The sequence below is a fragment of the Rhamphochromis longiceps genome, linkage group LG23 (assembly GCF_057381845.1).
Source record: "Rhamphochromis longiceps isolate RC_006_pf linkage group LG23, R_longiceps_female_GT1.1, whole genome shotgun sequence".
Lineage (NCBI taxonomy): Eukaryota > Metazoa > Chordata > Actinopteri > Cichliformes > Cichlidae > Rhamphochromis > Rhamphochromis longiceps.
Genome location: NC_140578.1, coordinates 44,112,032 through 44,139,883, shown reverse-complemented (window position 1 = coordinate 44,139,883; position 27,852 = coordinate 44,112,032). Strand labels below are relative to the sequence as shown.

Genomic DNA, 27,852 nt, shown 5'->3' with positions numbered 1-27,852 from the left:
GGTTCTGCCACGGGCGCAGGGGACGCGGAGGATGGGCCTGGAGGAGGGGAAAGAGCCGACTGAATCTCCTGCAGGGAAGCTAAGATCCTAGCCTGGGTCTCGCCTATGGCTTGACACCGGGTGTCGAGAACCTGCAACGCTTGCTCATGAGCCCCTAAAATGGCTCCCTGCTTGGAGACTGCTGCACGTACTGGGTCTGCTGAGTCCATTTGTTGGCCAGTTCGTACTGTCACGGCGACGGATGGCCGGTACTGAATAGGACTCAGGTGCAGAAACCCAGAGCGGAGACAGTAGATGATTTAACAGTTTATTACGGTTAAGTGCAAGGGGGGAAAAAAGGGAAACGTGGCAAAGACAGAAAATGACGAGACGTGGAGCCTTGGTGTGGCGTGCCCAGGGGAACGTGGCTAGGGCGAGGGAACGAGGCCTGAGAAGTGGAACGGAGCTGAGTGGGGAACAGTCACACTGAGGGGAGAGGATATAGGAGTTAGGCAGGTAGTGAAGGCAGCTCAGAAGTGGCCAGTATAAGAGCAGCAATTCTTACTTGCAGTTAGGGACCTGGAGTGTTTGAGAGGGGGATGATGAAGATCCAGGGGAGGCTGAGTGGCGTGGAAAGGCTGACCTGAGATCCGGGGCTCCAGATGGAGTGTGATGGCAGGAGGGCAGGCAGGTGAGGCACAGAGGGATTTCCAAAATGATCACTAGGTATCCCGAGTCCGGAGGTGGAGTGAGCCAGGGTGGGTACAGCAACTGTAGTACAAAAGAGTCTTTGTTAGTAAGATAAATCACAGCGAGAATTTGAAACACAAGACCTGTTACCAACATGGGTTGATGACGAACTGGCAGTGAGTGAACATCGATGTGTGGTTTAAATCCCTCTGGCTTGATAGCCTGCAATAGGCTCCAGGTGTGCAGGAGCTGGAGTTGGCCCTGCCCAGGGGCGGATCCCAGGTCAGTTCAGGAGCCTAATGGAAACTCCAGCCACCCACCGTAGACCATGACAGTTGAACTCAAGCAGCACGACAGCCGAGAGAGTTGCAGTGAATGCGCAGCAGATATCAACAGCGTTGCCTGTCCAGCCAACAGAGAAGCACATTCAGCCACAGTCGACAGATTCAGCTACTTTGGAGCGGCTCATAGGCATGCTTGAGAAGGTTCTGCTGCAAAGATCCTTTCAGCCTGGTTTGACCACGCGGCCTAACTCCAGACGTTCCAGGATTGAGGGCCTACATGATAAGCCCTGCTCCGTCTGTCATGATATGTCTCACACAGCTTTCATGCACTGCCGAGATCACAAACTCTGTTTTCTGTGCCACTCAAATGACCACACCAGGCGTGCCTGTCCTGGATCCTCGTCGTCTTCTGCCCCTCGACGGTCGGAAAACTAGTTGATCCACATTTGAGGGAGGAAAGTGTGGATCATCTGAGTGACTCTCCCACTTGCGACAGCGATGACCTGGGATCCATGTATGAATCTCTGTGCTCCACTTCGCCACCTGGTACGACAGTTGTCTTCCAAATGACGCAAAGAATTAAGAAATCTGACAATTTGTTTTATACGACTGTGGGGACTGTGGGCGGAGTTTCACTGAGAGCCATGATCGACAGTGGCTCTATGTCGTGCTCTATTAGTGAGGCTACTGCTACGCGGCTTTTACAGTCCTGCCCTGATCTGAAGCTCGAACCAGCTAATGACATTGTTGTTGTTGGTGCTGGGGGTCACCAGTTCCAACCTAAAGCAGTTTGTGATTTGGAAGTGACTCTTTATGGTTTCAAGCTGCTCATCCCCATGCTGGTTATTCCAGGCCAAAGTGACGACATGATTATTGGCAGTAACGCTATTAAGTCGTTGATTCATGTAATGAAGAATACGGATGAGTATTGGAGGCTTGTATCTATCTCAGGTGATGTCACCAATGATGACTGTAGACAGTTTTTATCCATGCTTTCCAATGTTGAGCGTTGGCGAGGAGGGGCGGTGCCTGATAAGATTGGCACAGTGAAGTTGAGACAGCGTGTTACGCTGGAACCCTTTCAGGAACACCTTGTGTGGGGTAAATTACCTCCCTCTTCACCTCTATCAGCAGGCTGCACTGTTATTGTTGAGCCTACACAGTCTAATACTGAAGCTTAAAGGAATTTGTTGAAAGGAAGAGGCGGAGCTTATTTCCTGCAGGGAGAGGTTAGCAGTCTGTGTCTTTCTCATTTCTGACTCCTAAAGAGCTGAAAAACACAGGCTGTTATTGGCTGGCTGACACTGGGATTAATGTCCTTGAAGCCAGCAGTCTTTAATGTCCAGGTTCAGAACGGGCAGGTGAAAAACAGTCCTTTATGTCCTCTGATGTTCAATAAACTGTCCTGATTACTGAGGGAGCAGAGAAAGTGTCTCCATCACTCACCACAGCTGGATGCTCTGAAATCCTGGAATCCAGCTGTGGAGAGGAGCGCCGGCGGCGTGGACGCAGTTTAGTAATCAGGGAACGGGAGAGGAGGGAAACACAGCTGGGACCAATTACACACACGAGACAGGAAACAGTAACACAGGACTGTCAAAGTAAAACAGGAAATATAACACAGAGTCCAAAGTAAGGAGACGTGGGACACAGTGAAGACACAGAAACAGAAACCAGAACTATAATCACAAAACAAACTCAGAAACATAAAGAGTGAATCAGCTGATTCAGTGTTTGTGACAAAAACATGGATCCTGGTTAATAACTTTTATTTGTTTGTTTCTGTATTATTTTGTGTATCGTTCTTATGAGCTGTTGTTTTGTCAGTGAAATATTATTTCATTGTTTTAAGCTTTTTGTTGACTTTGAAGTGCTTAAGTTGATATTTTTGAACATTTAATTTGTTCGATTATTGTCGAGTCGATAAAACTGTCAAACGCACAGCTGCTTCCAGCACGGCCGGAGGAGAGGTGGCCGAGCAGACGCACAACACACACAGCTCACAGGTTTGCATTTCTAGATATTGCAGATGTTGCAGAAATTGAGAGTAAAGAACTCAGAGATCCAGCGCTGTCTCCTGCCCCTTATTTATACACCACAACACAACGACAGGCGTAACTCACACAAACGGGTAACATGAGGCTCAGATGCTTTGGACGTGTTCACATATACTGGACACAGAATGATGAAGATGGAGCTGCAGGAAGGAGGAAAAGAGGAAAAACACAGAAAAGATTCACAGATGTGGTGAAAAAGGACACGACAGCTTCTGTTTGTTAGTTTGGTTTTTCTTTATTTGGTAAAGATTCAGAAATAAAGAGAAGATCACATGTTTGAATATTATATTAACGTTCTGTAATTACAACAAGTTGTAAAATCTTTCCAGAGTGAGACAGAGACTGTGCAGAGACTGTAGAAGGACAGAGCAGCAGCAGAGCAGTCCAGATACACTGATGATCCTCTGTCAGATCCAGAGGGACACACAGGGCTGATGCTGGACTCTACATTGTGTCTGACAGTGGAGCTGTTCTCAGAGCAGTTCACTCTGCAGCACTGACAGTCATCTGCACTTCATTCCTCTGTCAGTCACTGCTGGATGAAGCTCTCCTCTCCACCTCCCAGTAACATGGCCCAGTCAGAGCGTCTCTACACACAAGCTGCTGCTGCTTCAACCTCTCTGGATCATCAGGACACAGCTGCTCCTCTCTCAGCACACACACCGTCCTGTTTACCATCATCACCTCCACCTGCAGAGAGAAGGAGGAAGGGCAGAGGAGATAAACGAGTGTTTCCAGAGACTCTTCATCAGCTGTCAGTCAGTGATGCAGCACATCCAGTATAAAGAGCAGCAGGGACGTCAGTGCTGGGACTGTACTAGGACTCATTGTTGCTTCACTTTTTCTAATCTTTGGATTTTTATTGAAGTTGCTGAAAATGTTTTTCCCTCCTAGTTTGAGTTTGGACTTTCATTCATTAGAAGAACCTTGGTGTGTCCACTCTGAGCTCTGTAGGAACCCCAACAACAAGCCCAACAATCCAGATGGACGGTTCCAGCTGTTAACTGGAGGAATTCCATCCAAACATCTGCTCTCACTAAATTCTTCCTCACCTACAGACTGTGTTCTTCAGTGCTTTAAACTTGGAAATCAATGCAGTCATTGGTCTGCGTGCTGCTTTGTTCAGAGAGCTGATTGGCTGTTGACAGTGTTTGATCAGAGCGTGTCAGCCGTTACTATGGTGACCATAAAGGTGAGAAACAGGAAGTGTTTGTGTCCAATCCTGAAGCCTGTCACCGTTCTCCTCTCACAGCTTCACTGAGAAGCTGCAGCTTTACAGGAAACACTGGATCTTTGTTTCATACTGACTGTGTTTAGTACAATACTGCTGACAGCACCACCCACTCACTCCATCACTCTACTGACCCCAGAGTCTCCAGTCTGTAGTCTGGACTCTGCTGAAGATCAGACAGCTGCTTCACATCTGGATCCTTCAGGTTGTTTCCCCACAGGTCCAGCACTCTCAGATGGGAGGGGTTGGACTTCAGTGCTGCTGCCAGATAATCACAGCTGATCTTTGACAAACCACAGTCCCTCAATCTGTATAAAGAATGAAAGATGTAAGTTTATTAGACAAAGTGCTTGAAATCATTCAGTGTTTCATCATCTGTTCAGAGCTGAAGAAGGTTCAGAATGTAGAAGTTTAGAAAATGGAAACTCCAAACAGCTGAAGCCAACAGGAAGCAGCTTCAAACAGGAAACTGTGCAGAGTTTCAGACTATATGTCCTGATGCAGCCAGTTGGATTTTGGAGATTTGAATCTCTGTTCTGTGACTAAGTCCTTGAATCATTTCTTCCAGTTGGTCCAACAAGACAGACTAAGTATTGGACATGTGTTGTGGCTCCATCAGGGGAGCTTCTAAATGTGATGTGATGGCCCCTCTGGGTCTGTCAGGTCACAGCACTGAAGAGAGCTCAAACTGGGCACACAGCTGTTCCAGTCTGGACCAAAGACTCTATACTGGGACTGAGGGACTGCTTTGACTGCACCCACTGGGACTTTTGAAAGGCTCATGTTCTCACTTAGATCATCGATTTCTACTGACATTTCTTTCTGGGAAAAATGGGGATTACTTTGGAAACAGGAAGTATTTTCCCCAATAAGCAGCCCTGGATTAGTAAATCACTCCAACATGTTCTCAGGCAGAACAAGCTGTCTTGTTATGAGGGAGAGAAGAAAAAGATTGAGGCACAGAAACCTGTTGAAAGAGAGATAAAGCAGCTAAAATCAGGTGTAAAAGTAAAGCAGAGGATGAGCTGAATAAAGGACACTCAAGGCTGGCTTGGAAAGGAATGAAGTCCATGGTGGGGATGCAGAACAAGGAGCAAAGATGAATGTGATGCTGAATCAGCAGAAGACTTGGACTCATTTGATTCCAGCTTTGATATCATTGATTTCAATGAAGAGCTTTGTGATTGTAGCAAAGGGCTGGTAGCTCTGAGAGTCCCACTGATGAGCTGTTTGTGTGGAAATCTCTTAGTGGGACCAAAGAGAGAAAAAGCCCTGGTCCTGATGCTGTGGGAGGGAAATGATTGAAGTGTGCTGTGAGGAACTGACTGGGAGATTTTCACACATTTTCCAGTCCTCCTTGGAACAACAGGAAGTTCCCAGCATATGGAAACAAAGGTTAAGTGTCCTATGGCACTCAGTGATGATGGTGCTGTGGCCCCACCACCTCCACCTCTTTGTAAAGGAACTAACTGTAATCTGAAGCTTCAAATGGAACTAAGACTTCCTCCACTAGGTGGCAGTGTCTGATGAGAAAGTGTTAGTGGAGCTGGCCTGGAGTCAGAAACAGGAAGATGCAGGATTTGGGCTGAAATGGGCAAAAGTGGTTAGCACTAGTGCCTTAGAGCAAGAAGGTTGTAGGTTGAAGCTTGTTGGTCAGCTGGGCCTTTCTGTGGAGGTTGGATGTTCTCCCACAGTCCAATGAAATGCTGCTTAGGTTCATTGGTGCTTCTAAATTGGCTGTAGGTGTGGATGTGAGGGAGTGCTTCTCTGTCGCTCTCTGTTGGCCCTGTGATGGACTGCTCACCTGTGCAGGTGGACCACGCCTCTTGCCCTATGACAGCTAGGGCACAGGCTGCAGCCCTGTGAGCATAAGCTGAATAAACAGTTAGCAAAAATGATCCATAGATGGCCTGAAATCCCCCAGTTAGCAGTTTGGTAGATAGCTATGACATGCTAATCCCATCCAGCAGCTGTATTCTACCTGTAAGCTGATCCCTGCTGAGCCAAAGCACTTTTTCATATACAAATTACAACCTTTAATAGAAACCTATTGGTCAGCATCTTATTAGCCTGCTGTTAGCTTCATTCCACAGAAAACTGAGAGAAACTAACAGAGTTGATAAAGAATAAAGAGAAATGTGCTGATTTAAAGCCTTTGAAGTGCTTCAGATGATCTCTGTCCACTTCTGTCCACTCATTCATTCATGTAAGCTTTCTAATGCAGCTTTGATCTTCACAGTCTGCTTGATGAAACTCATTCTAACCCTGAATGTCAGAGTGTTCCTGCTTCTCTTTCCCATCATTCATGCTGGCAGTGGAGGAGATTTGGATGTTGGACTGTGTTTTGGATGATGTGTGTATGTTTGTGTTGGACTGCCGTCTGTAAAGCAAACGCACATTTTGCTTTGGATTTCAGTGTCAGACAGACTTTAAGGTGCAATGAAGAGTTTGAGAGTTTCACAGTGAATTTTCCAGTGGAGGATTTTTCTTCTTCTTTGAAGGTTTGAAATGTGAACATTGTTCTGCTGCAGTCAATGGACTAAACCAGAGAAGAAGAAAACAGACTTTACCATGAAGATCCTCAGTGTGGATCAGTATAATATCAGCCTGATGTCTGCAGTTTAGTGTCAGCACAACTTTCACATCATATTCATCTCAGCACAACTAAAACATGCTGACTGACCCCAGAGTTTCAAGTTTACATCCTGGACTCTCCAGGAAACCACACAGATGCTTCACTCCTGGATCCTGCAGCTTGTTGTTGAAGCTCAGGACCAGCTGTCTCAGATGGGAGGGGTTGGACTTCAGTGCTGCTGCCAGATAATCACAGCTGATCTCTGACAAACCACAGCCCACCAATCTGTATAAAGAATGAAAGATGTAAGTTTATTAGACAAAGTGCTTGAAATCATTCAGTGTTTCATCATCTGTTCAGAGCTGAAGAAGGTTCAGAATGTAGAAGTTTAGAAAATGGAAGCTCCAAACAGCTGAAGCCAACAGGAAGCAGCTTCAAACAAACACAACAAGAGAAAAAACTCTGAATGTTTCACATTAAAGTCGTACATTTCTCATAAAAACAGGACAAAGACTTGAAAAAGTCGTGTTTTTCCTTCCAGGAACCACATGGCTTCACTTTTAAAGGTGAAGTGTGACAGAAATGGACATATTTGAAGTCCAACACCTTTTTCCAGTCACATTATTAAAGCAGACAAACTACAAGCTCATTTTCATTCCAACAAGTCATCTTCTGACCTGGACTAACAACACTGGTCTCTATGTGCAGCTGGCTGTGAGACCAGTGCTCAGGGAGCGTCTACAAAGTGCAACACTGAAAGAACATCACACACTCATTTGCTTCCAGCACTTTCACACAAACATCTACTGTCATTATTGTCACCAAACTCTGTGGATCCTTTATTGCAAATTCAAATGGGATCAAATGGTCAGACAAAAGAGGGTTATGAGGAAATATGATGAAATGTTGTGTATTAGCAGCAAGTTATTGAATCATTTTCCTCAGAAACCAAACAAAATGATTGACAAACATGTTTTTACAAACTCAGTGTTGGACTTGGATCAGCAGGATAAGCTGATGTTTAAAGGCATTTGAGTCTCGCTGTATGAGAGTCCAGTTCTTACTCAATATTTATGGATGATGTTCTTTCAGTGTTGCACTTTGTAGACGCTCCCTGAGCCTCACAGCCAGCTGCACATGGACCAGCTGACATTACCCAGCATTAGAGGCGGCTGTAAAAAATTCATGTTCCCATTTAAATGGTTTTAATTTGAATAAAACGATGTTGATTCATTCAATCCTGAATCGATGTTTAATATAAATGTATTTTGCCAGAATCTCAGGTTAAAGCTCACAAACTATTTCAACAAGCAGCAAACAGATAAAACAGTAAATGAGAGCAGCTAAACACACAAAGATGGAAACACAGAGCGTGGATCGTTCACTCGACGGCACGTACACGGACACGCCGTCGGGGCTGAAAATGGACAGCTCACAGATCCTGAAGCTGCAGGTTTCATCTGTCTCCAACCAAAACTGAGTGAAGCAGCAGCAAAAGAAGATCCAAACTCTGCTTCACGTTTGATCAATATGCTCATGAATTCTCTCTGACTTTGGCTGTTCCTGCCTGCACAGCTCTCTCTCTCTCAGTGTACTCCAAGAACAGCTTCAAACATCTGTTTCTGCATCATTCACTGTTTATTAGCCACCAGTCTGCTGTTGTGTTCAGTGCTGTCGGCCTCTGACAGTAAAGCCTCATTTCTGCTGTTCCATGGAAACTTTTTAAAATGATGACAGATTACAAACTCTCAGCTGTGTCTGTAATCAAACCTCTGTAACTTTGCTTCACTTCAGCAGCATCAGCTCATGTTCACATGTTGCTTCATGGTTTGCTTCAGTTTTTGATCGACTGCAGAATATTTTGAAGGTTATCTGCTATAAAAAGCCAGAAGAGGAAAATCTGCTTCATGTGTTTCTGTTTGATCCTCAGTGACTTTGACACAAAGGCCTCTGCTGTGATGATCACACCTCTGATCAAGTCTCACAGTGTCACAACTGATAAATGATCAGAGTTAGAATATTTCTGACTGTCTGCTGTGTGCCGTGACCTTTGACCTGCTAAAGACAGTCAGCTGTGGATTATTCATTGTTGTGTCTGATACTTAGAACTGTGAGGAAGAAGCTACACAGTTAATCAGGGTCCCCTCTCTCTGAATCAGGAAAGGTGGGCAGGCCGCATGTGGGCCGCGGGCCATACGTTGAGTATCACTGTTTGAAATGTGAACATTGTTCTGCTGCAGTCAATGGACTAAACCAGAGAAGAAGAAAACAGACTTTACCATGAAGATCCTCAGTGTGGATCAGTATAATATCAGCCTGATGTCTGCAGTTTAGTGTCAGCACAACTTTCACATCATATTCATCTCAGCACAACTAAAACATGCTGACTGACCTCAGAGTTTCAAGTTTACATCCTGGACTCTCCAGGAAACCACACAGATGCTTCACTCCTGGATCCTGCAGGTTGTTGTTGTCGCTCAGCACCAGCTCTCTCAGATGGGAGGGGTTGGACTTCAGTGCTGCTGCCAGATAATCACAGCTGATCTCTGACAAATCACAGTTCCACAATCTGTATAAAGAATGAAAGATGTAAGTTTATTAGACAAAGTGCTTGAAATCATTCAGTGTTTCATCATCTGTTCAGAGCTGAAGAAGGTTCAGAATGTAGAAGTTTAGAAAATGGAAACTCCAAACAGCTGAAGCCAACAGGAAGCAGCTTCAAACAAACACAACAAGAGAAAAAACTCTGAATGTTTCACATTAAAGTCGTACATTTCTCATAAAAACAGGACAAAGACTTGAAAAAGTCGTGTTTTTCCTTCCAGGAACCACATGGCTTCACTTTTAAAGGTGAAGTGTGACAGAAATGGACATATTGAAATCAATGATATCAAAGCTGGAATCAAATGAGTCCAAGTCTTCTGCTGATTCAGCATCACATTCATCTTTGCTCCTTGTTCTGCATTCCCACCATAAATATAAAGAGGCAAAACTCACATTTTCCAAAATCCTCTTTAAGCTTCGACAATAAAGGAAGATAGTTTTATACAAGTCTTTGTGGTTTTCTTGTCACCCAGATGCCCGAGTACTTAAACTTGTTATAGCTGGGTTTAAAAGGGGCTAAAATACACAAAACTCCCCAGTTGTCGTACAGATAGACTTTGCCTCGCTCTTCCCAAAATTCACTTTATATCCAGAAATTGTCCCAAATTCCTTAAGTATGCATTAAGGTGACCTTGAGGCTCTTAAAGGCGCCTATAAATAAAATGTATTATTATTATTATTGTAAGTCTATCCAAAAGTTTGCGGAGGCTGTTCGATGGGTTGGAAATAAATAAAATCATGTCGTCGGCATAAAGAGAGACTTCATGTTCGATACCCCCTCGATGTTTTCCCTCAACACCAACACATTGTCTCAGAGCAACAGCTAGCGGTTCAATGGCAAAAAGGAGACAGAGGGCATCCCTGTCCTGGGGGGCAGATTATTGTTAGTCTGGACGGCTGTTAGAGGGGAGCAATACAATACTTTTATCCAAGATACAAAATTAAAGACACATTTTTTAAGCGTATAAAAAAAAAATCCCATCTCACCCGATCCAACGCCTTTTCTGCGTCAAGCCAAATGACAGTTTCCAATGTATCACCTTTAACATGGGTATAAATGATATTTAATAGAGCTCTAATGTTCAAAAAAGAGTGCCTAATAAAGCCCGTCTGGTCTGGTGAAATAATGGAGGACAAATACTTGTGTAAGCGACGGGCCAACACTTGAGCCAGGATCTTGGTGTCTGTGTTGAACAAAGATATTAAACGACATGAACGACAATCTAAATGGTCTTTTTCCTGTTTTACAATTAAACACATCACTGCTTGATGCATTGTTGGAGGCAACGACTGTGAGAGGAAGGATTCTTCAAAAGTTGATTTTAACAGTGAATTCAGTCGGTCAGAAAACTTTATGAAAAAATCAGATGGATACCCGTCGGGGCAGCAGATTTTCCAGACTGCATGCTCCGTACGGCCGTTTCAATTCCAACATTAGAGACAGGTTCCTCCAGACTAGCGATCGCATCTTCTCCCAAGGAGGGAATATCAAACACCTTATTGAAATCATTGTGGATCTCAAGGATAGTTTGGTTGTCTGTAGACCTTATTCCCTGGTCATTGTAGATCTCAAGGATAGTTGGTTAGCTGTTCTTAGTCGTAGCTGGTGAGCTGATAACTCGCCTGTTTTTTCTCCATGTCCATAAGCGTAGCTGCAACTTAGACTCAGCCTGTTTTGTAGATATGAGATTGTATTCAGTTTGTCATTGTAACCGCTGTGTATATAATACAGGCTCAGGAGAGTGGCTGCACACAGCATGTAGTTTAGTGTCACGGTCACAGTGGCTGACCGTATGGAGAGTGTGTGGAGGACTCAGGCGCAGACACTGGCGCAGACATGGAACTGAGTTTTGAACGAAAAGCGAGCCTTTATTTCGGCTGAAGACATCAAACAAGGCAGAATCACAGTGAAGAGAACTAAACTGGGGAACTAATACTATAATAAATCATGAAGACATGGAAAGCTATGGCTAAGAATACAAAAGACTGGGCATGAAAATATGGAGGGTGGGAACACAGATGACGCGACACAGAGACATGAAACACAGAGACTAAATACACATGAGGGATGATCAAGTTCCAAACATTAAAACTGTCAAACCTGCAGGGGGGATTGGCTGTTACAAACCTGAAATATTATTTCTGGGCAGCTCAGATGAGACCCCTGACTGTATGGGTGCGGGATTTGTCTGAAACTCAGTGGCTAAACATTGAGAAGACAATGTGCGAAAGATCATTGGAATCCCTGCTTTGTTCTAACATTTCAATTAAAAATGTGCATATGGGGGAACGGACGAGGGTCACACTAAAGATTTGGCGTAGAATCAAACAATCATTTGGTCTTCCAAAAGAAATTTCAATGTTATCAAGGCTCTCCTCCCTGCAGGGTTTTTCTCCTATTGTGGAAGACTCTGGCTTCAGAGCATGGTCACATAGCGGGCTTCATAAACTTTGTCATGTTGTGAGGAATGGGCACCTGAGCTCATTTGAACAGTTGAGGCCAGTTTCGGCTTCCTTCTTCTGACTTTTTTAGATTTCTGCAGCTAAGAAGCTTTTTGACAAAACATAAAGAATGGAGGCAAGTTTTGGAGCCCTCACCCATTGAGGAAATATTTCTAAAAACATTTCAAAGTAATTCCTCCCCAAAATTAATCACTCATTTTTATAACGCATTTATGAGTTTCAATACAAATGCAACTTTGGATATTAAGGCAAGGTGGGAAGCTGAGACTGGCACTCAAATCTCAGAGGACACCTGGGAAGAGGTGTTCGGTGAAGCCCATCTGGTGACTAATTCTGGGCTGTGGAGAGAATTTAAATAGAAGGTGGTCATGAGATATTTTAGAACCCCAGAGATAATTGCCAAAATGAAGCCTACAAATCCTGACACCTGCTGGCGAAATTGTGGTACTTCTTTAGGAACCCACTCACATATATTCTGGTCATGCCCAAAAATCTGCTCACTTTGGAATGACATATTTAAAGTTCTCAGTACAGTTTTCCAACAACCATTAACAAAAGACCAACAGTTAGCCATTTTAGGAGTCTTACCAAAGGGTTTTGCGGGTAAACAATAAAAAGTATCTCTTAAGAATCTTACAGCAGCACTAAAGTGTATCACTATTAAATGGCTGAATCTTGACCCACCTTCATATAATATGTGGATTGATAAAGCAAGAGAAATTTACCAGATGGAGGAAATAACATCTGCTCTGCGGATTCAGAGAGAATTGTTTACTGAGCGTTGGCGACCCATACATGCTTTACTGTTTCAATAATTTAGCATAGGTCTGTTTCGTTTTGTCCATTTACGGCTAAGTTTGTCACATGTTATTTAATATTACATAAAGTTTTTGTTTTCTTTTTGTTTTTGTTGTTGTCTGTTTGTTTGCTTGTTTGGGTTTTGTTTTGCTTGGGTTTTGTTTTGTGCTTCCTAATTGCAGTTCTTATTTTAATCTACATTTCTGCATTGCAGTTCCTGTAACTGTCCTACTTGTGAACATCGACAAGCACAAGTTGCAATGTTGTAAATTATAAAAAAAATTGAGTTTAAAAAAAAAGAACATTAAAGTCGTACATTTCTCATAAAAACAGGACAAAGACTTGAAAAAGTCGTGTTTTTCCTTCCAGGAACCACATGGCTTCACTTTTAAAGGTGAAGTGTGAAAGAAATGGACATATTTGAAGTCCAACACCTTTTTCCAGTCACATTATTAAAGCAGACAAACTACAAGCTCATTTTCATTCCAACAAGTCATCTTCTGACCTGGACTAACAACACTGGTCTCTATGTGCAGCTGGCTGTGAGACCAGTGCTCAGGGAGCGTCTACAAAGTGCAACACTGAAAGAACATCACACACTCATTTGCTTCCAGCACTTTCACACAAACATCTACTGTCATTATTGTCACCAAACTCTGTGGATCCTTTATTGCAAATTCAAATGGGATCAAATGGTCAGACAAAAGAGGGTTATGAGGAAATATGATGAAATGTTGTGTATTAGCAGCAACTTATTGAATCTTTTTCCTCAGAAACCAAACAAAATGATTGACAAACATGTTTTTACAAAGTCAGTGTTGGACTTGGATCAGCAGGATAAGCTGATGTTTAAAGGCATTTGAGTCTCGCTGTATGAGAGTCCAGTTCTTACTCAATATTTATGGATGATGTTCTTTCAGTGTTGCACTTTGTAGACGCTCCCTGAGCCTCACAGCCAGCTGCACATGGACCAGCTGACATTACCCAGCATTAGAGGCGGCTGTAAAAAATTCATGTTCCCATTTAAATGGTTTTAATTTGAATAAAACGATGTTGATTCATTCAATCCTGAATCGATGTTTAATATAAATGTATTTTGCCAGAATCTCAGGTTAAAGCTCACAAACTATTTCAACAAGCAGCAAACAGCTAAAACAGTAAATGAGAGCAGCTAAACACACAAAGATGGAAACACAGAGCGTGGATCGTTCACTCGACGGCACGTACACGGACACGCCGTCGGGGCTGAAAGTGGACAGCTCACAGATCCTGAAGCTGCAGGTTTCATCTGTCTCCAACCAAAACTGAGTGAAGCAGCAGCAAAAGAAGATCCAAACTCTGCTTCACGTTTGATAAATATGCTCATGAATTCTCTCTGACTTTGGCTGTTCCTGCCTGCACAGCTCTCTCTCTCTCAGTGTACTCCAAGAACAGCTTCAAACATCTGTTTCTGCATCATTCACTGTTTATTAGCCACCAGTCTGCTGTTGTGTTCAGTGCTGTCGGCCTCTGACAGTAAAGCCTCATTTCTGCTGTTCCATGGAAACTTTTTAAAATGATGACAGATTACAAACTCTCAGCTGTGTCTGTAATCAAACCTCTGTAACTTTGCTTCACTTCAGCAGCATCAGCTCATGTTCACATGTTGCTTCATGGTTTGCTTCAGTTTTTGATCGACTGCAGAATATTTTGAAGGTTATCTGCTATAAAAAGCCAGAAGAGGAAAATCTGCTTCATGTGTTTCTGTTTGATCCTCAGTGACTTTGACACAAAGGCCTCTGCTGTGATGATCACACCTCTGATCAAGTCTCACAGTGTCACAACTGATAAATGAGTTAGAATATTTCTGACTGTCTGCTGTGTGCCGTGACCTTTGACCTGCTAAAGACAGTCAGCTGTGGATTATTCATTGTTGAGTCTGATACTTAGAACTGTGAGGAAGAAGCTACACAGTTAATCAGGGTCCCCTCTCTCTGAATCAGGAAAGGTGGGCAGGCCGCGTGTGGGCCGCGGGCCATACGTTGAGTATCACTGTTTGAAATGTGAACATTGTTCTGCTGCAGTCAATGGACTAAACCAGAGAAGAAGAAAACAGACTTTACCATGAAGATCCTCAGTGTGGATCAGTATAATATCAGCCTGATGTCTGCAGTTTAGTGTCAGCACAACTTTCACATCATATTCATCTCAGCACAACTAAAACATGCTGACTGACCTCAGAGTTTCAAGTTTACATCCTGGACTCTCCAGGAAACCACACAGATGCTTCACTCCTGGATCCTGCAGGTTGTTTCCCCACAGGTCCAGCTCTCTCAGATGGGAGGGGTTGGACTTCAGTGCTGCTGCCAGATAATCACAGCTGATCTCTGACAAACCACAGCTCCACAATCTGTATAAAGAATGAAAGATGTAAGTTTATTAGACAAAGAGCTTGAAATCATTCAGTGTTTCATCATCTGTTCAGAGCTGAAGAAGGTTCAGAATGTAGAAGTTTAGAAAATGGAAACTCCAAACAGCTGAAGCCAACAGGAAGCAGCTTCAAACAAACACAACAAGAGAAAAACTGAATGTTTCACATTAAAGTCGTACATTTCTCATAAAAACAGGACAAAGACTTGAAAAAGTCGTGTTTTTCCTTCCAGGAACCACATGGCTTCACTTTTAAAGGTGAAGTGTGAAAGAAATGGACATATTGAAATCAATGATATCAAAGCTGGAATCAAATGAGTCCAAGTCTTCTGCTGATTCAGCAGAAGACTTGGACTCATTAGGACTCATTACCTAATCAAACCTCTGTAACTTTACTTCACTTCAGCAGCATCAGCTCATGTTCACATGTTGATTCATGGTTTTCATGGTTGATTCACCTCATTTTTAAAAAAATGACCTCTGACAGGAAAGTCTCATTTCTTTTTTCTTTTTTTTCTTTTTTTTTTTTTTTCTTTTTTTTTTTTGGGCCTGTCCCGTTTGGCTCTTTTGCCATCAGAATTGTTGTCTAAAGGCAAAGAAAGATGCCCAACGGATTTACTTTACCAAACTGACCATCCCAGCCTTGCCGTAATGGTCCATTTGATTCACCTTTTATTGTTTATTTTATTTTCACTTACTGAATACCGGACAGACTTGACTGGGGGAAAGAAGGGGAGAAAGAAAGAGGGGAAGAGAAACAGCTGAGAAGAGGGACGGGGGAGAAGGGCAAAAGACAAAAACCAACAGAACGGGCAGAGAAAAAAAAATGCATATATCAATCATCTGGATCACCTGCTGAGAAAGAAAAAAGAAAGCAAGCAGAAGAGAACAAGAGTAATAGAATAAACAACATCACAATGATACAGTGGGGCAAAAAAGTATTTAGTCAGCCACCGATTGTGCAAGTTCCCCCACTTAAAATGATGACAGAGGTCAGTAATCTGCACCAGAGGTACACTTCAACTGTGAGAGACAGAATGTGAAAAAAAATCCATGAATTCACATGGTAGGATTTGTAAAGAATTTATTCGTAAATCAGGGTGGAAAATAAGTATTTGGTCACCTCAAACAAGGAAAATCTCTGGCTCTCACAGACCTGTAACGTCTTCTGTAAGACGCTTTTCTGTCCCCCACTCGTTACCTGTATGAATGGCACCTGTTTGAACTCATCATCTGTATAAAAGACACCTGTCCACAGCCTCAAACAGTCAGACTCCAAACTCTGCCATGGCCAAGACCAAAGAGCTTTCGAAGGACACCAGGAAAAGTATTGTAGACCTGCACCAGACTGGGAAGAGTGAATCTACAATAGGCAAGCAGCTTGGTGTGGAAAAAATCAACTGTGGGAGCAATCATCAGAAAATGGAAGACATACAAGACCACTGATAATCTCCCTCGATCTGGGGCTCCACGCAAGATCTCATCCCGTGGGGTCAAAATGATCATGAGAACGGTGAGCAAAGATCCCAGAACCACACGGGGGGACCTGGTGAATGACCTGCAGAGAGCTGGGACCAAAGTAACAAAGGTCACCATCAGTAACACACTACAACGGCAGGGAATCAAATCCCGCAGTGCCAGACGTGTTCCGCTGCTGAAGCCAGTGCATGTCCAGGCCCGTCTGAAGTTTGCCAGAGAGCACATGGATGATACAGCAGAGGATTGGGAGAATGTCATGTGGTCAGATGAAACCAAAGTAGAACTTTTTGGTATAAACTCAACTCGTCGTGTTTGGAGGAAGAAGAATACTGAGTTGCATCCCAAGAACACCATACCTACTGTGAAGCATGGGGGTGGAAACATCATGCTATGGGGCTGTTTTTCTGCCAAGGGGACAGGACGACTGATCCGTGTTAAGGACAGAATGAATGGGGCCATGTATCGTGAGATTTTGAGCCAAAACCTCCTTCCATCAGTGAGAACTTTGAAGATGAAACGAGGCTGGGTCTTCCAACATGACAATGATCCAAAACACACCGCCCGGGCAACAAAGGAGTGGCTCCGTAAGAAGCATTTGAAAGTCCTGGAGTGGCCTAGCCAGTCTCCAGACCTCAACCCCATAGAAAATCTGTGGCGGGAGTTGAAAGTCCGTGTTGCTCGGCGACAGCCCCAAAACATCACTGCTCTCGAGAAGATCTGCATGGAGGAATGGGCCAAAATACCAGCTACTGTGTGTGCAAACCTGGTAAAGACCTATAGTAAACGTTTGACCTCTGTTATTGCCAACAAAGGTTACGTTACAAAGTATTGAGTTGTATTTTTGTTATTGACCAAATACTTATTTTCAACCCTGATTTACGAATAAATTCTTTACAAATCCTACCATGTGGATTCATGGATTTTTTTTTCACATTCTGTCTCTCACAGTTGAAGTGTACCTCTGGTGCAAATTACTGACCTCTGTCATCATTTTAAGTGGGGGAACTTGCACAATCGGTGGCTGACTAAATACTTTTTTGCCCCACTGTATATGGGAATATGACAGTAAATACTAAATGTTAAACATTATTGTGCAGCACATAAGATCAACAGAACACAGTGTGCTTTGAGGTAGGAGCCAAAAAGGGTGTAGTTTGTGGGTGTGATCACCCATGTGTACACCTGTGAGCATGGATGCGCTTGTTTTTTGTTTTTTAAAAGGTTCCTTCATGTAATAATCTGCTAGAGGGTGTGGGGGGGCCACAGCCCCGTCCTCCAGGGCGTGAAGCAGGTGTGGAGGAGATCAAGACTCCAGACATCCAGAGGCCCCCAGAACACAAGAGACCAAGGAAGACCAACAGAGGGGCAGCTGCGCCACTGTCCCGGAAAGAGCTGAGGAGAGTCCCAGATGAGGGCTCACTCAGCAGCCGCGGAGCAGAAGCCAGGGGGAGTTGCAGTGACGCGCCCGTGAGCTCCGCCGGCAGCCAGCTGCGCCTGAGTGACCGAGCCCCAGGCCGAGAGGCCGGGGGCACCCCACCTCCGAAGTGGCCCGAGCGAGCCCCAGGCTCCAGGCCCCGATAAGCGGCCGCCAAGGAGTGAGCCGGTGTGTACCTGGACGCCCATCCCCGGACACAAAGAACCACCAACGCACCGATGTCTGAGGGGGTCCGCCACTGGCAGGGGAAGTGGTGGTGGGGGGAGATAGGCCTCCAAACCTTGGAGGGCCTGAGATGTCCCCAGAGAGGTGGCGCCTGACACCCAACCTGACATATAGACACAGACATACAGGCACACACAGATACAAACATCCATTCCCACCCTCATGCTCTCATATGCACTTACTCCACACTCAACCAACGTGGAGACAAACATAAAGAGACGCTGTACACACGATCACACTCCCCAAGCGTACTCTACAAACCGGGTCTAGGTGCCCCCGCCCCTGGAGGGGGGGACTGCACCCAGACCGAGGTGGTGTTTCCCTTTTCCCTGCGGTGGGGGGAGGCAGACCGCCCCGACTCTGCAGCAGCAGGAAGGCTCCACACTCCAGACCGCAGCCGGACGGCCAACTCCTCCTCCTAGCCCCCCTGCTCCAGCAGGTCGCAGAGAATGGGGGTGAGAGAAGACTCCAAACCTCCCTCCACCCGCTCATTGTAATGTTGATGCATGTGTGTTCTAAGGTGCATTTAAAACCCAGGAGGGCTTGGAGCTACCTGCCAGAGAGCAGCAGGTAAGTGCATGGTCCCTCCTGCTAGCCCTCAATGTCTACGTGTATTTAAAATTGAGAGGTGGGCAACGATGCCAGGGGTGGGGTGTACACCCTGATGGTACTTTGGACTCCGTGTATCGTGCCCACCCCCAAGATCCTATATGTATGTGTAATGAGAGTGTGAGTAATGTGAATGTCTAAGTTGTGGGATAAAATTGAGGCAGAGGCAGCCAGAAGGGGACAGAGGGGGGGGTAGCCTCCTCTGCACCCTGGTGACATACCCCTACTCCAAGGCCCTGCATGTGTGGGTGGTTGTGGTGGAGCGGGAAGAGGGAGGCAGCTGGAGATGGGGAGGGAAGGAAGGGAGGGGCAAGTGACCCCTCCCTGGGAAAGTCTCATTTCTGCTGTTCAACAGTGAAGAAATGTAAATTTTCAAAATGACAAATTGGAAAACACAGAGCTGTGTCTCTAATCAAAGCAGAGATGGAACGATGCCACTTTTCATGTCCGATATCGATAGGAATCCAATATAGTCGATTTTATAATCAAACGTTTTTTTTAATCTCTTGCTGCATTTTGTATAAGTTCATACTCAAGTTTAAACAATCTAAACACTAAAGCTGTTCTGTTATACCTGTCTGCAAAAACACACTGCAGCCAAAACATTAGAATATAGTGATCTTTGTATTTAAACTTTTATCAGAATTTTAAATCTAAAGTATTTAAAGTAATATTCAAAAGTCATTTAAATCAGTTTGATGCAGACTTCAAAAACTCTTTGGTTGTGAATAAAAGAAGTGCAACATCAGCACAAAATAATGTTTCTATTGAACAACTAACACAAACAGGTTGTAGAATGGAGCCTTTTATACTCACAGCTGAACAGAAACAACATCCAGAGTGGAAAACAGTGCAAATAACTGCAAACAGGCTTCATGACACTCATGTTTGATCAGAATTCACTCCCTGCTCTCACACACCAACTCCAGACCTGCATTCATCTTTTCCCTCTGAACCCCCCAAACATACAAACCCTGAGCCACCACCATTGCCCTTTCACTGACTGCCCCACTCCACCATTTGACTCTTAGAACTGAAGACGCTTCTCTCATAAGAGGTGAAACATCTTCAAGGAAACTTAAAGAAGTCCAGACGCTTTTCTTTCCAAGCTTCTTAGACTACGATGACCTGGATGTCTGAGAACCTTCACAGACTGATTTTACAAGAACAACTTGTGTCAAAAATCCCTGGCAGTGCCTCTCTGTCACACACACAAATCACTACAGTTACAAATTTAATAACTTAAAAACCTCAGAAAAACAGAACTGAGCAAACCAAACAAACAAACAAACAAACAAACAAACAAACAAACAAACAAACAAACAAACAAACGAACGAACAAACAAACAAACAAACAAATAAACAAACAAACAAATAAATAAACAAACAAACAAACAAATAAACAAACCAGAGACCAGGTAAGAACATTGTTGAGGTTTAAATTTATAATCTTAAATACTTATATGCTGATTATATTGCTTTATAAGAAAGGCCCAACTCTGAGTACACTCTGTGCCGACAGGACTGACAGGAAATTACATGCTTTTGCAGGCAAAAAGTGAAACTAAGCAGAGTGTTTGATCGAAACTTAAAGTGTGTGTGACGTCTATATAAATGACTAGGCTTCCTGTTTTGTGCTTCAGACCTGGGGTTGTGTGTTCAGGTCTCCATATCCGGATATGTAAAATAAAGATAATTTTTTAAAGTGAAAAGACCACTTTTGAGCCGTGTCTTTTTGGCCGTAAAGAATACCAAAGGACCAGAATTTAATAACATTAAAACCAAACAATAAATGAGCAAAGTAGTGCATGATAAATATAGATGACAAATACAAAGTGCAATATAGAAACACTGGGTAAAAAGAAATGAACAATTAAAAAGGAGGATAACAGATGTGAGCAGTAGTTAAACAGTAGAAATAAATATATAATAAACAAACAAAAATAGATAATAAATGAAAGCCAGGTCAGAAAGGTGAGTTTGGCTTTAAAAGCATGAAAACACACTGCTGTCTTCAGGAAGGCTGCTCCAGTAACAGAAAGTCATCTACAGTACATGTGGGTTTAGTTCTGACTTTAGGGACAAGTAAAAAAATAAAATAAAATAAAAACATCTGTCCAGACAACCTGACAGTCAAAAATATAAACTCAGGAACTTAAAAGGAAAATTGTGCTGACTTTGAACGTCCGCATCAAGATAAACTTACAGATTTAAGAGTCAAAAAGTGTCAAAAAGTCTGTATCCTTACCTGAGAGTTTCAAGTTTACTGTCAGGACTCTTTAGTCCAACACACAGCAAATCCAATTCTGAATCCTGCAGGTAGTTCGAGCTCAGGTCCAGCTCTCTCAGATGATTGGATGGGGAGCTGAGAATTTCAGACAAAGCTTCAAAGCTTCTTTTTGAGAGTTTACAATCTCTCAGCCTGAGGAAGAATAACAATGGAGACATATTCTTTTATTCATCTAGCATTATTAAACATATTTGTTCATAGATTCACTTACAGCACTTTCTTGGATGCTTTGACCACTGGCAGCAGCTTCAACAATGCCTCCTCTGAACGGGAGTATTTCTCCAGGTCGAACTCATCCAGATCTGATGACAGTAAGATGAAGACCAGAGCCGACCACTGAGCAGGAGACAGTTGATCTGTGGAGAGACGTCCTGATCTCAGGGACTGTTGGATCTCCTCCACTAGAGAACGATCATCCAGTTCATTCAGACAGTGGAACAGGTTGATGCTTTTCTCTGCAGACAGTTTCCCACTGAGCTTCTTCTTGATGTACTGGACTGTTTCCTGATTGGTCTGTGAGCTACTTCCTGTCTCTGTCAGCATGCATAGGAGATCCTGATTGGTCTGCAGTGAAAGACCCAGGAGGAAGCGGAGGAACAAGTCCAGGTGTCCATTTGGACTCTTTAAGGCTTTGTCCACAGCACTCTGGTAGAAGTCTTTTACAGTAAGTGTTTTCTGGAAGATTTTAAAGCGAGGAGATTGTTTCTTAAGCAGGTTGACTCCAGAGTTGATGAAGGTCAGATAGACATGAAGAGCAGCAAAGAACTCCTGAATGCTCAGATGGATGAAACAGTAAACAACGTTGTTGAACATGTGGCACTCATCAGCTTTAAAGATCTGTGTGAACACTCCTGAGTACACTGAGGCTGCTCTGATATCGATGCCACACTCTGTCAGGTCTGATTTATAGAAGATCAGGTTTCCTTTCTGCAGCTGATCAAAGGCCAGTTTTCCCAGAGACTCAATGATCTTCCTGCATGACTCTGTCTCAGCTCCTCCATCATACTTGATGTCCTTCGTTTTTAGGTGAAATAGCACAAGACGTAGGTAGAGCTCTGTGAGAGTCTTAGGCAGATCTTGACTCTCTTTGTTCTTCATGACAAACTCCAGAACTGTAGCAGTGATCCAGCAGAAGACTGGGATTCTACACATGATGTGGAGGCTTCGTGATGTCTTGATGTGGGAGATGATGCTGCTGGCCTGCTCCGAATCTCCGAATCTCTTCCTGAAGTACTCCTCCTTCTGTGGGTCAGTGAACCCTCTGACTTCTGTCACCATGTCAACAATGTCACAAAGGATCTTATTGGCTGCTGCAGGTCGTGTGGTTATCCAGAGGCGAGCAGAGGGAAGCAGTTTCCCCCTGATGAGGTTTATCAGCAGCACATCCACTGAGGTGGACTTTCTAGGGTCAGTCAGGATTGCAGTTTTGTGGAAGTCCAGAGGAGGTCGACACTCATCCAGACCATCAAAGATGAACACAACCTGGAAGTCTTCAAAGATGTAGATTCCTGCTTCTTTGGTTTCAGTAAAGAAGTGATGAACAAGTTCCACCAAGCTGAACTTTTCCTCTTTCAGCAGATTCAGCTCTCTGAAAGTGAATGGAAACATGAACTGGATGTCCTGGTTGGCTTTGTCTTCAGCCCAGTCCAGAGTGAACTTCTGTGTTAGGACTGTTTTCCCAATGCCAGCCACTCCCATTGTCAGCACTGTTCTGATTGGTTTATCTCTTCCAGGTGGGAGTTTAAAGATGTCTTCTTGTCTGATGGTTGTTTCTGGTCTGTCCGGTTTCCTGGATGCTGTTTCAATCTGTCTGACCTCATGTTCACCATTGACCTCTGCAGTCCCTCCCCCTGTGATGTAGAGCTCTGTGTAGATCTGACTCAGGAGGGTCGGGTTTTCTGTTGTAGAAATCCCCTCGAGCACACACTGGAACTTCTGCTTCAGGTCTGACTTGAGTTTGAGCTGACACTCAGTGAGAATCTCTGCATGAATAAACAGCAAATGACACAAATGAGAAAACTGCATTCTGGTTACTGTGGTTATGTGTTCAGTTCACTGGACTCTTGGTGTCATGATCCGGGTGAGTCTGAGTAACTTTCCACAGCATCAGCTCTCCTCGCCTGGGTGGAGCCCTCCTCACTCCTCCGTGCTCCTCACCTGTTGCCAATTACTCCGGCAGTATTTATGAGCAGCACTCACAATGAACCTTCTCCAGATTGTGTGCTTAGCACAGTCAGTTCTCTGCCTCACATTTTGTCTTGTGCTCCTCAGCTTGTTTCGCGTAACCCTCTTTTCCTGTTCCCTAGTCGGCACCTGGATACATCTTCCAACTCTCGCCATAAGTCACGCCTCAGGATTCTGGCCTGCCACTGCTGGGAAAACTCCCTCTTGCAAACTGCCATCCTCAGCTGCCTGCCTCCCTGTGCACCCACATCTCACTCTGTACCCAGATTTAATTCATCTCCTCCTCCAGCTGATCTCCACCTGCAGCCACGTAACACCTCTTAGTTTTTAAATCTTGGACTCATTCACTACACTGTGGACCACTCTGATTATTATCTCCTTTGTTCCAGTGATCCTGGATAGTTTCTATTCGCCCGATTCTGCCCCTGTTGTTCCTTTGACCTGCCTCAGCTTATGTTCTGGCCTCAGCTCTGCACTTCTCATAATACCTCGCTTGCTGTTGAATTTAGCCGTGATTCAGCTTTCTCCGTCAAGAAATCTAGTAAAATACATTTCTGTTAAAAGTCACTCAGCCTCCGTTTTTTGGTTCTGTGCTTGACTCCATTCCTTTTCATGAGCCATTGAGCCCTGACACTTGGGTTATAACTGAGGGCAGGTTTTATAGAGACACATTCGATTTAATTATGTTTATTTATACAGCACCAAATCAATACTAGCAACATTTCACATATTACATAAACAACACTATGGAGCCAGTAATGAATAAATATGTAGAATAAATGAAAGAATTTCAAGTATAAAAGTTTTTTTTATTAATTCCTCCAAATAACAACAACAGTCACCCCAATGTGCTTTATATTGTAAGATAAAGAACCTACAATAATATAACAGAAAAAACCCCAACTATCTTTTTGGGTCCTGAAAACCGAAGGCTCTGCCTCCCATTCTACTTTTAAATACTCTGTGAACAACAAGTAGGCCTGCAGAGCGAGAGCGAAGTGCTCTAATAGGGGGATATGGTACTACAAGGTCATTAAGATAAGATGGGGCCTGATTATTTAAGACCTTGTATGTGAGGAGCAGGATTTTGAATTCAATTCTGGATTTAACAGGAAGTCGATACAGGAGAAATCTGCTCTCTCTTTCTAGTCCCTGTCAGGACTCTTGCTGCAGCATTTTGGATTAACTGAAGCCTTTTCAGCGAGTTTTTAGGACTTGCTGATAATAATGAATTACAGTCGTCCAGCCTTGACGTAATAAATGCATAAACTTGTCACGGCTGGGGCAGCAGTCGTGCGGTGGAGTTAAATGAGGACCCAAGTTGCAGACAGTGGTGGAGATGCGAGTGAGGTTTTATTTACAGTGAACAAACCAAGGTGAGGGCAGCACTAAACATAAACCTAAACTGGAAAAACTACAGTGGCTTGCAAAAGTATTCGGCCCCCTTGAACTTTTCCACATTTTGTCACATTACAGCCACAAACATGAATCAATGTTAGTGGAATTCCAGGTGAAAGACCAACACAAAGTGGTGCACACGTGAGAAGTGGAACGAAAATCATACATCATTCCAAACATTTTGTACAAATAAATAACTGCAAAGTGGGGTGTGCGTAATTATTCAGCCCCCTGAGTCAATACTTTGTAGAACCAGCTTTTGCTGCAGTTACAGCTGCCAGTCTTTTAGGGTCTGTCTCTACCAGCTTTGCACATCTACAGACTGAAATTCTTGCCCATTCTTCTTTGCAAAACAGCTCCAGCTCAGGCAGATTAGATGGGCAGCGTTTGTGAACAGCAGTTTTCAGATCTTGCCACAGATTCTGGATTGGATTTAGATCTGGACTTTGACTGGGCCGTTCTAACACATGGACATGTTTTGTTTTAAACCATTCCATTGTTGCCCTGGCTTTATGTTCAGGGTCGTTGTCCTGCTGGAAGGGGAACCTCCGCCCCAGTCTCAAGTCTTTTGCAGACTCCAAGAGGTTTTCTTCCAAGATTGCCCTGTATTTGGCTCCATCCATCTTCCCATCAACTCTGACCAGCTTCCCTGTCCCTGCTGAAGAGAAGCACCCCCAGAGCATGATGCTGCCACCACCATATTTGACAGTGGGGATGGTGTGTTCAGAGTCATGTGCAGTGTTAGTTTTCCACCACACATAGCGTTTTGCATTTTGAACAATAAGTTCCATTTTGGTCTCATCTGACCAGAGCAGCTTCTTCCACATGTTTGCTGTGTCCCCCACATGGCTTGTGGCAAACTGCAAACGGCACTTCTTATGGTTTTCTGTTAACAATGGCTTTCTTCTTGCCACTCTTCCATAAAGGCCAACTTTGTGCAGTGCACGACTAATAGTTGTCCTATGGACAGATTCCCCCACCTGAGCTGTAGATCTCTGCAGCTCGTCCAGAGTCACCATGGGCCTCTTGGCTGCATTTCGGATCAGCACTCTCCTTGTTCGGCCTTGTTCGATTACACACAGGTGCACTCTATTTAGTCATTAGCACTCATCAGGCAACGTCTATGTGCAACTGACTGCACTCAAACCAAAGGGGGCTGAATAATTACGCACACCCCACTTTGCAGTTATTTATTTGTAAAAAATGTTTGGAGTCATGTATGATTCTCATTCCACTTCTCACGTGTACACCGCTTTGTGTTGGTCTTTCACCTGGAATTCAAATAAAACTGATTCATGTTTGTGGCTGTAATGTGACAAAATGTGGAAAAGTTCAAGGGGGCCGAATACTTTTGCAAGCCACTGTAACAGACAAACCTGAAAACACAAGGACAGCGGGGAATACACAGAGATGACACAAAGAAGGCTGGATAGAGAGACGAGTAGTAACACTGATTAACACAGTAATGCAGACGACACAACGAGGAACACAGGCAGACACATACTATAAATACACACAAGGTAATGAGGGAATGACACACAGGAGGGGAGCACAGCTGATCCTAATTCACAAGACGAGACACAAACCTTCAAAGTAAAACAGGAAACAGACTGTTTTACAACACAAACTCGGGGACACGAACAGAACACAGAGGAAAGACACAGGTAGAGATCAACCTAAGAACTAATACAAAATCAGAATTAACACAAAGTACACAAGGTGATACCAAAAATGAAACAAAACGCTGAACGACCCAGGACCATGACAGAACTAGTTTTTCAGCGTCACTCTGAGACAGGATATTTCTAACTTTAGAGATGTTGCACAAATGGAAGAAAGCAGTCTTGCATATTTGTTTAATATGTGCGTTGAAGGACATGTCCTGGTCAAAAATGACTCCAAGGTTCCTCACAGCGTTACTGGAGGCCAAGGTAATGCCATCCAGAGTAAGAATCTGCTTAGATACCATATTTCTAAGATTTTCAGGGCCGAGTACAATAACCTCAGTTTGATCTGAATTAAGAAGCAGAAAGTTAGCGGCCATCCAGGTCTTTATGTCTTTAAGACGTTCCTGCAGTTTAACTAATTGGTGTGTGTTATCTGACTTCATGGACAGATAGAGCTGGGTATCATCTGCATAGCAGTGTAAATGTATGCTATGTCTTCTAATGACACTACCTAAGGGAAGCTTGGTAACGGGAGCGTTGCCAGCAGAAGGCTGAAGTGGAATCTCCCAGAAAGCTGCAGAAGAAAAAACATGAGCTGAAATGGTGGATTTCAGTCATATAAGGAGAACTGTGGCTTTCCTCCAACCTTTGACCAATCACCTTAGTGTCCTGTTTATAAACCATAATAAAAAGCATTTACTGTCTGGGCATTTTTTTGTTTGGGTCTCCAAACAGCAGAAAGAAATGGCAGCCATTTTTTTAACTTTACCTTCAACTGGTAAATAGATTTAAGAAAAAGCACTTTGATCATATTTGTGACGTGTCCCAAACTGTTGTTGTCGCCTCATTTATGTTGATAAAACAGCTCTAAAACCAATCTGACAATATAAATCTGTAAAATGGGCAGAAAACCTGCTGCTGGTCCCATTTTAATCAAACCAACCCAAAGAGCAGATATTCATGTGTGTACACAGGAGGTTATTTGTGCAGATGCATAAAACACAAACTGTTGGCTTTCTGCAGTCTCTCACTCCTGAAAGTGTTGGCAAGTGTTTTGGATTTATTATTTATATGGATTTTAATGGCACCTGTGTAATGTTAACTAATGTTTTTATTGTTTATGTATTTTTTGTTTAGTCATTCCCTGACTTACCTGTGGGTTCTGGGATGGTTTTATTTAAATTCTCCAACAGATCATTCTTGTTTATCCTCCCCAAAAGATTTTTAGCAACTTCAAAAGTGTTGATAGAGTAGGTATCAAACATCAGATCCACTATGTTCGTCCTCTCTGCATCCTCCAGTTCACTCTCTGGGATTGCTGGTAAACCTTCTACAGACCCGTTCTTCAGATGCCACTTAAATTCTTCAAAGTCATCACGTCCCAAATCCTTCAAAGTCCCCAGAAGGATTTCTTTAGGTGTCGTCATCTTTTACCCTGTAAGGACCCGATAAACAAAGACTGTAACAACAGCTGG

The 27,852-nt window shown here is 43.7% G+C and overlaps 1 protein-coding gene and 1 long non-coding RNA gene across 2 annotated transcripts in view; both read right to left on the bottom strand.

The window, feature by feature from the left end:
• LOC146642787 (NACHT, LRR and PYD domains-containing protein 3-like) overlaps positions 1–27,852 on the bottom strand; it is a 204,838-nt gene that overhangs the window by 172,698 nt on the left and 4,288 nt on the right. Inside the window, exons 2-6 of the mRNA XM_085397193.1 lie at positions 27,531–27,812; positions 21,340–23,110; positions 21,087–21,260; positions 14,897–15,070; positions 9,209–9,385 (exon numbers count right to left, since the gene is read on the bottom strand). Of these exons, the coding sequence (XP_085253319.1) occupies positions 9,209–9,385; positions 14,897–15,070; positions 21,087–21,260; positions 21,340–23,110; positions 27,531–27,804 (2,570 nt within the window). The 5' untranslated portion in view covers positions 27,805–27,812. The remainder of the gene's footprint in view (positions 1–9,208; positions 9,386–14,896; positions 15,071–21,086; positions 21,261–21,339; positions 23,111–27,530; positions 27,813–27,852) is intronic.
• LOC146642788 (uncharacterized) lies at positions 339–2,364 on the bottom strand. Its single transcript, XR_014909698.1, has 3 exons — positions 824–2,364; positions 545–750; positions 339–465 (listed from the first exon to the last, which is right to left on the bottom strand). It is a non-coding gene; the product is annotated as an uncharacterized LOC146642788 (long non-coding RNA).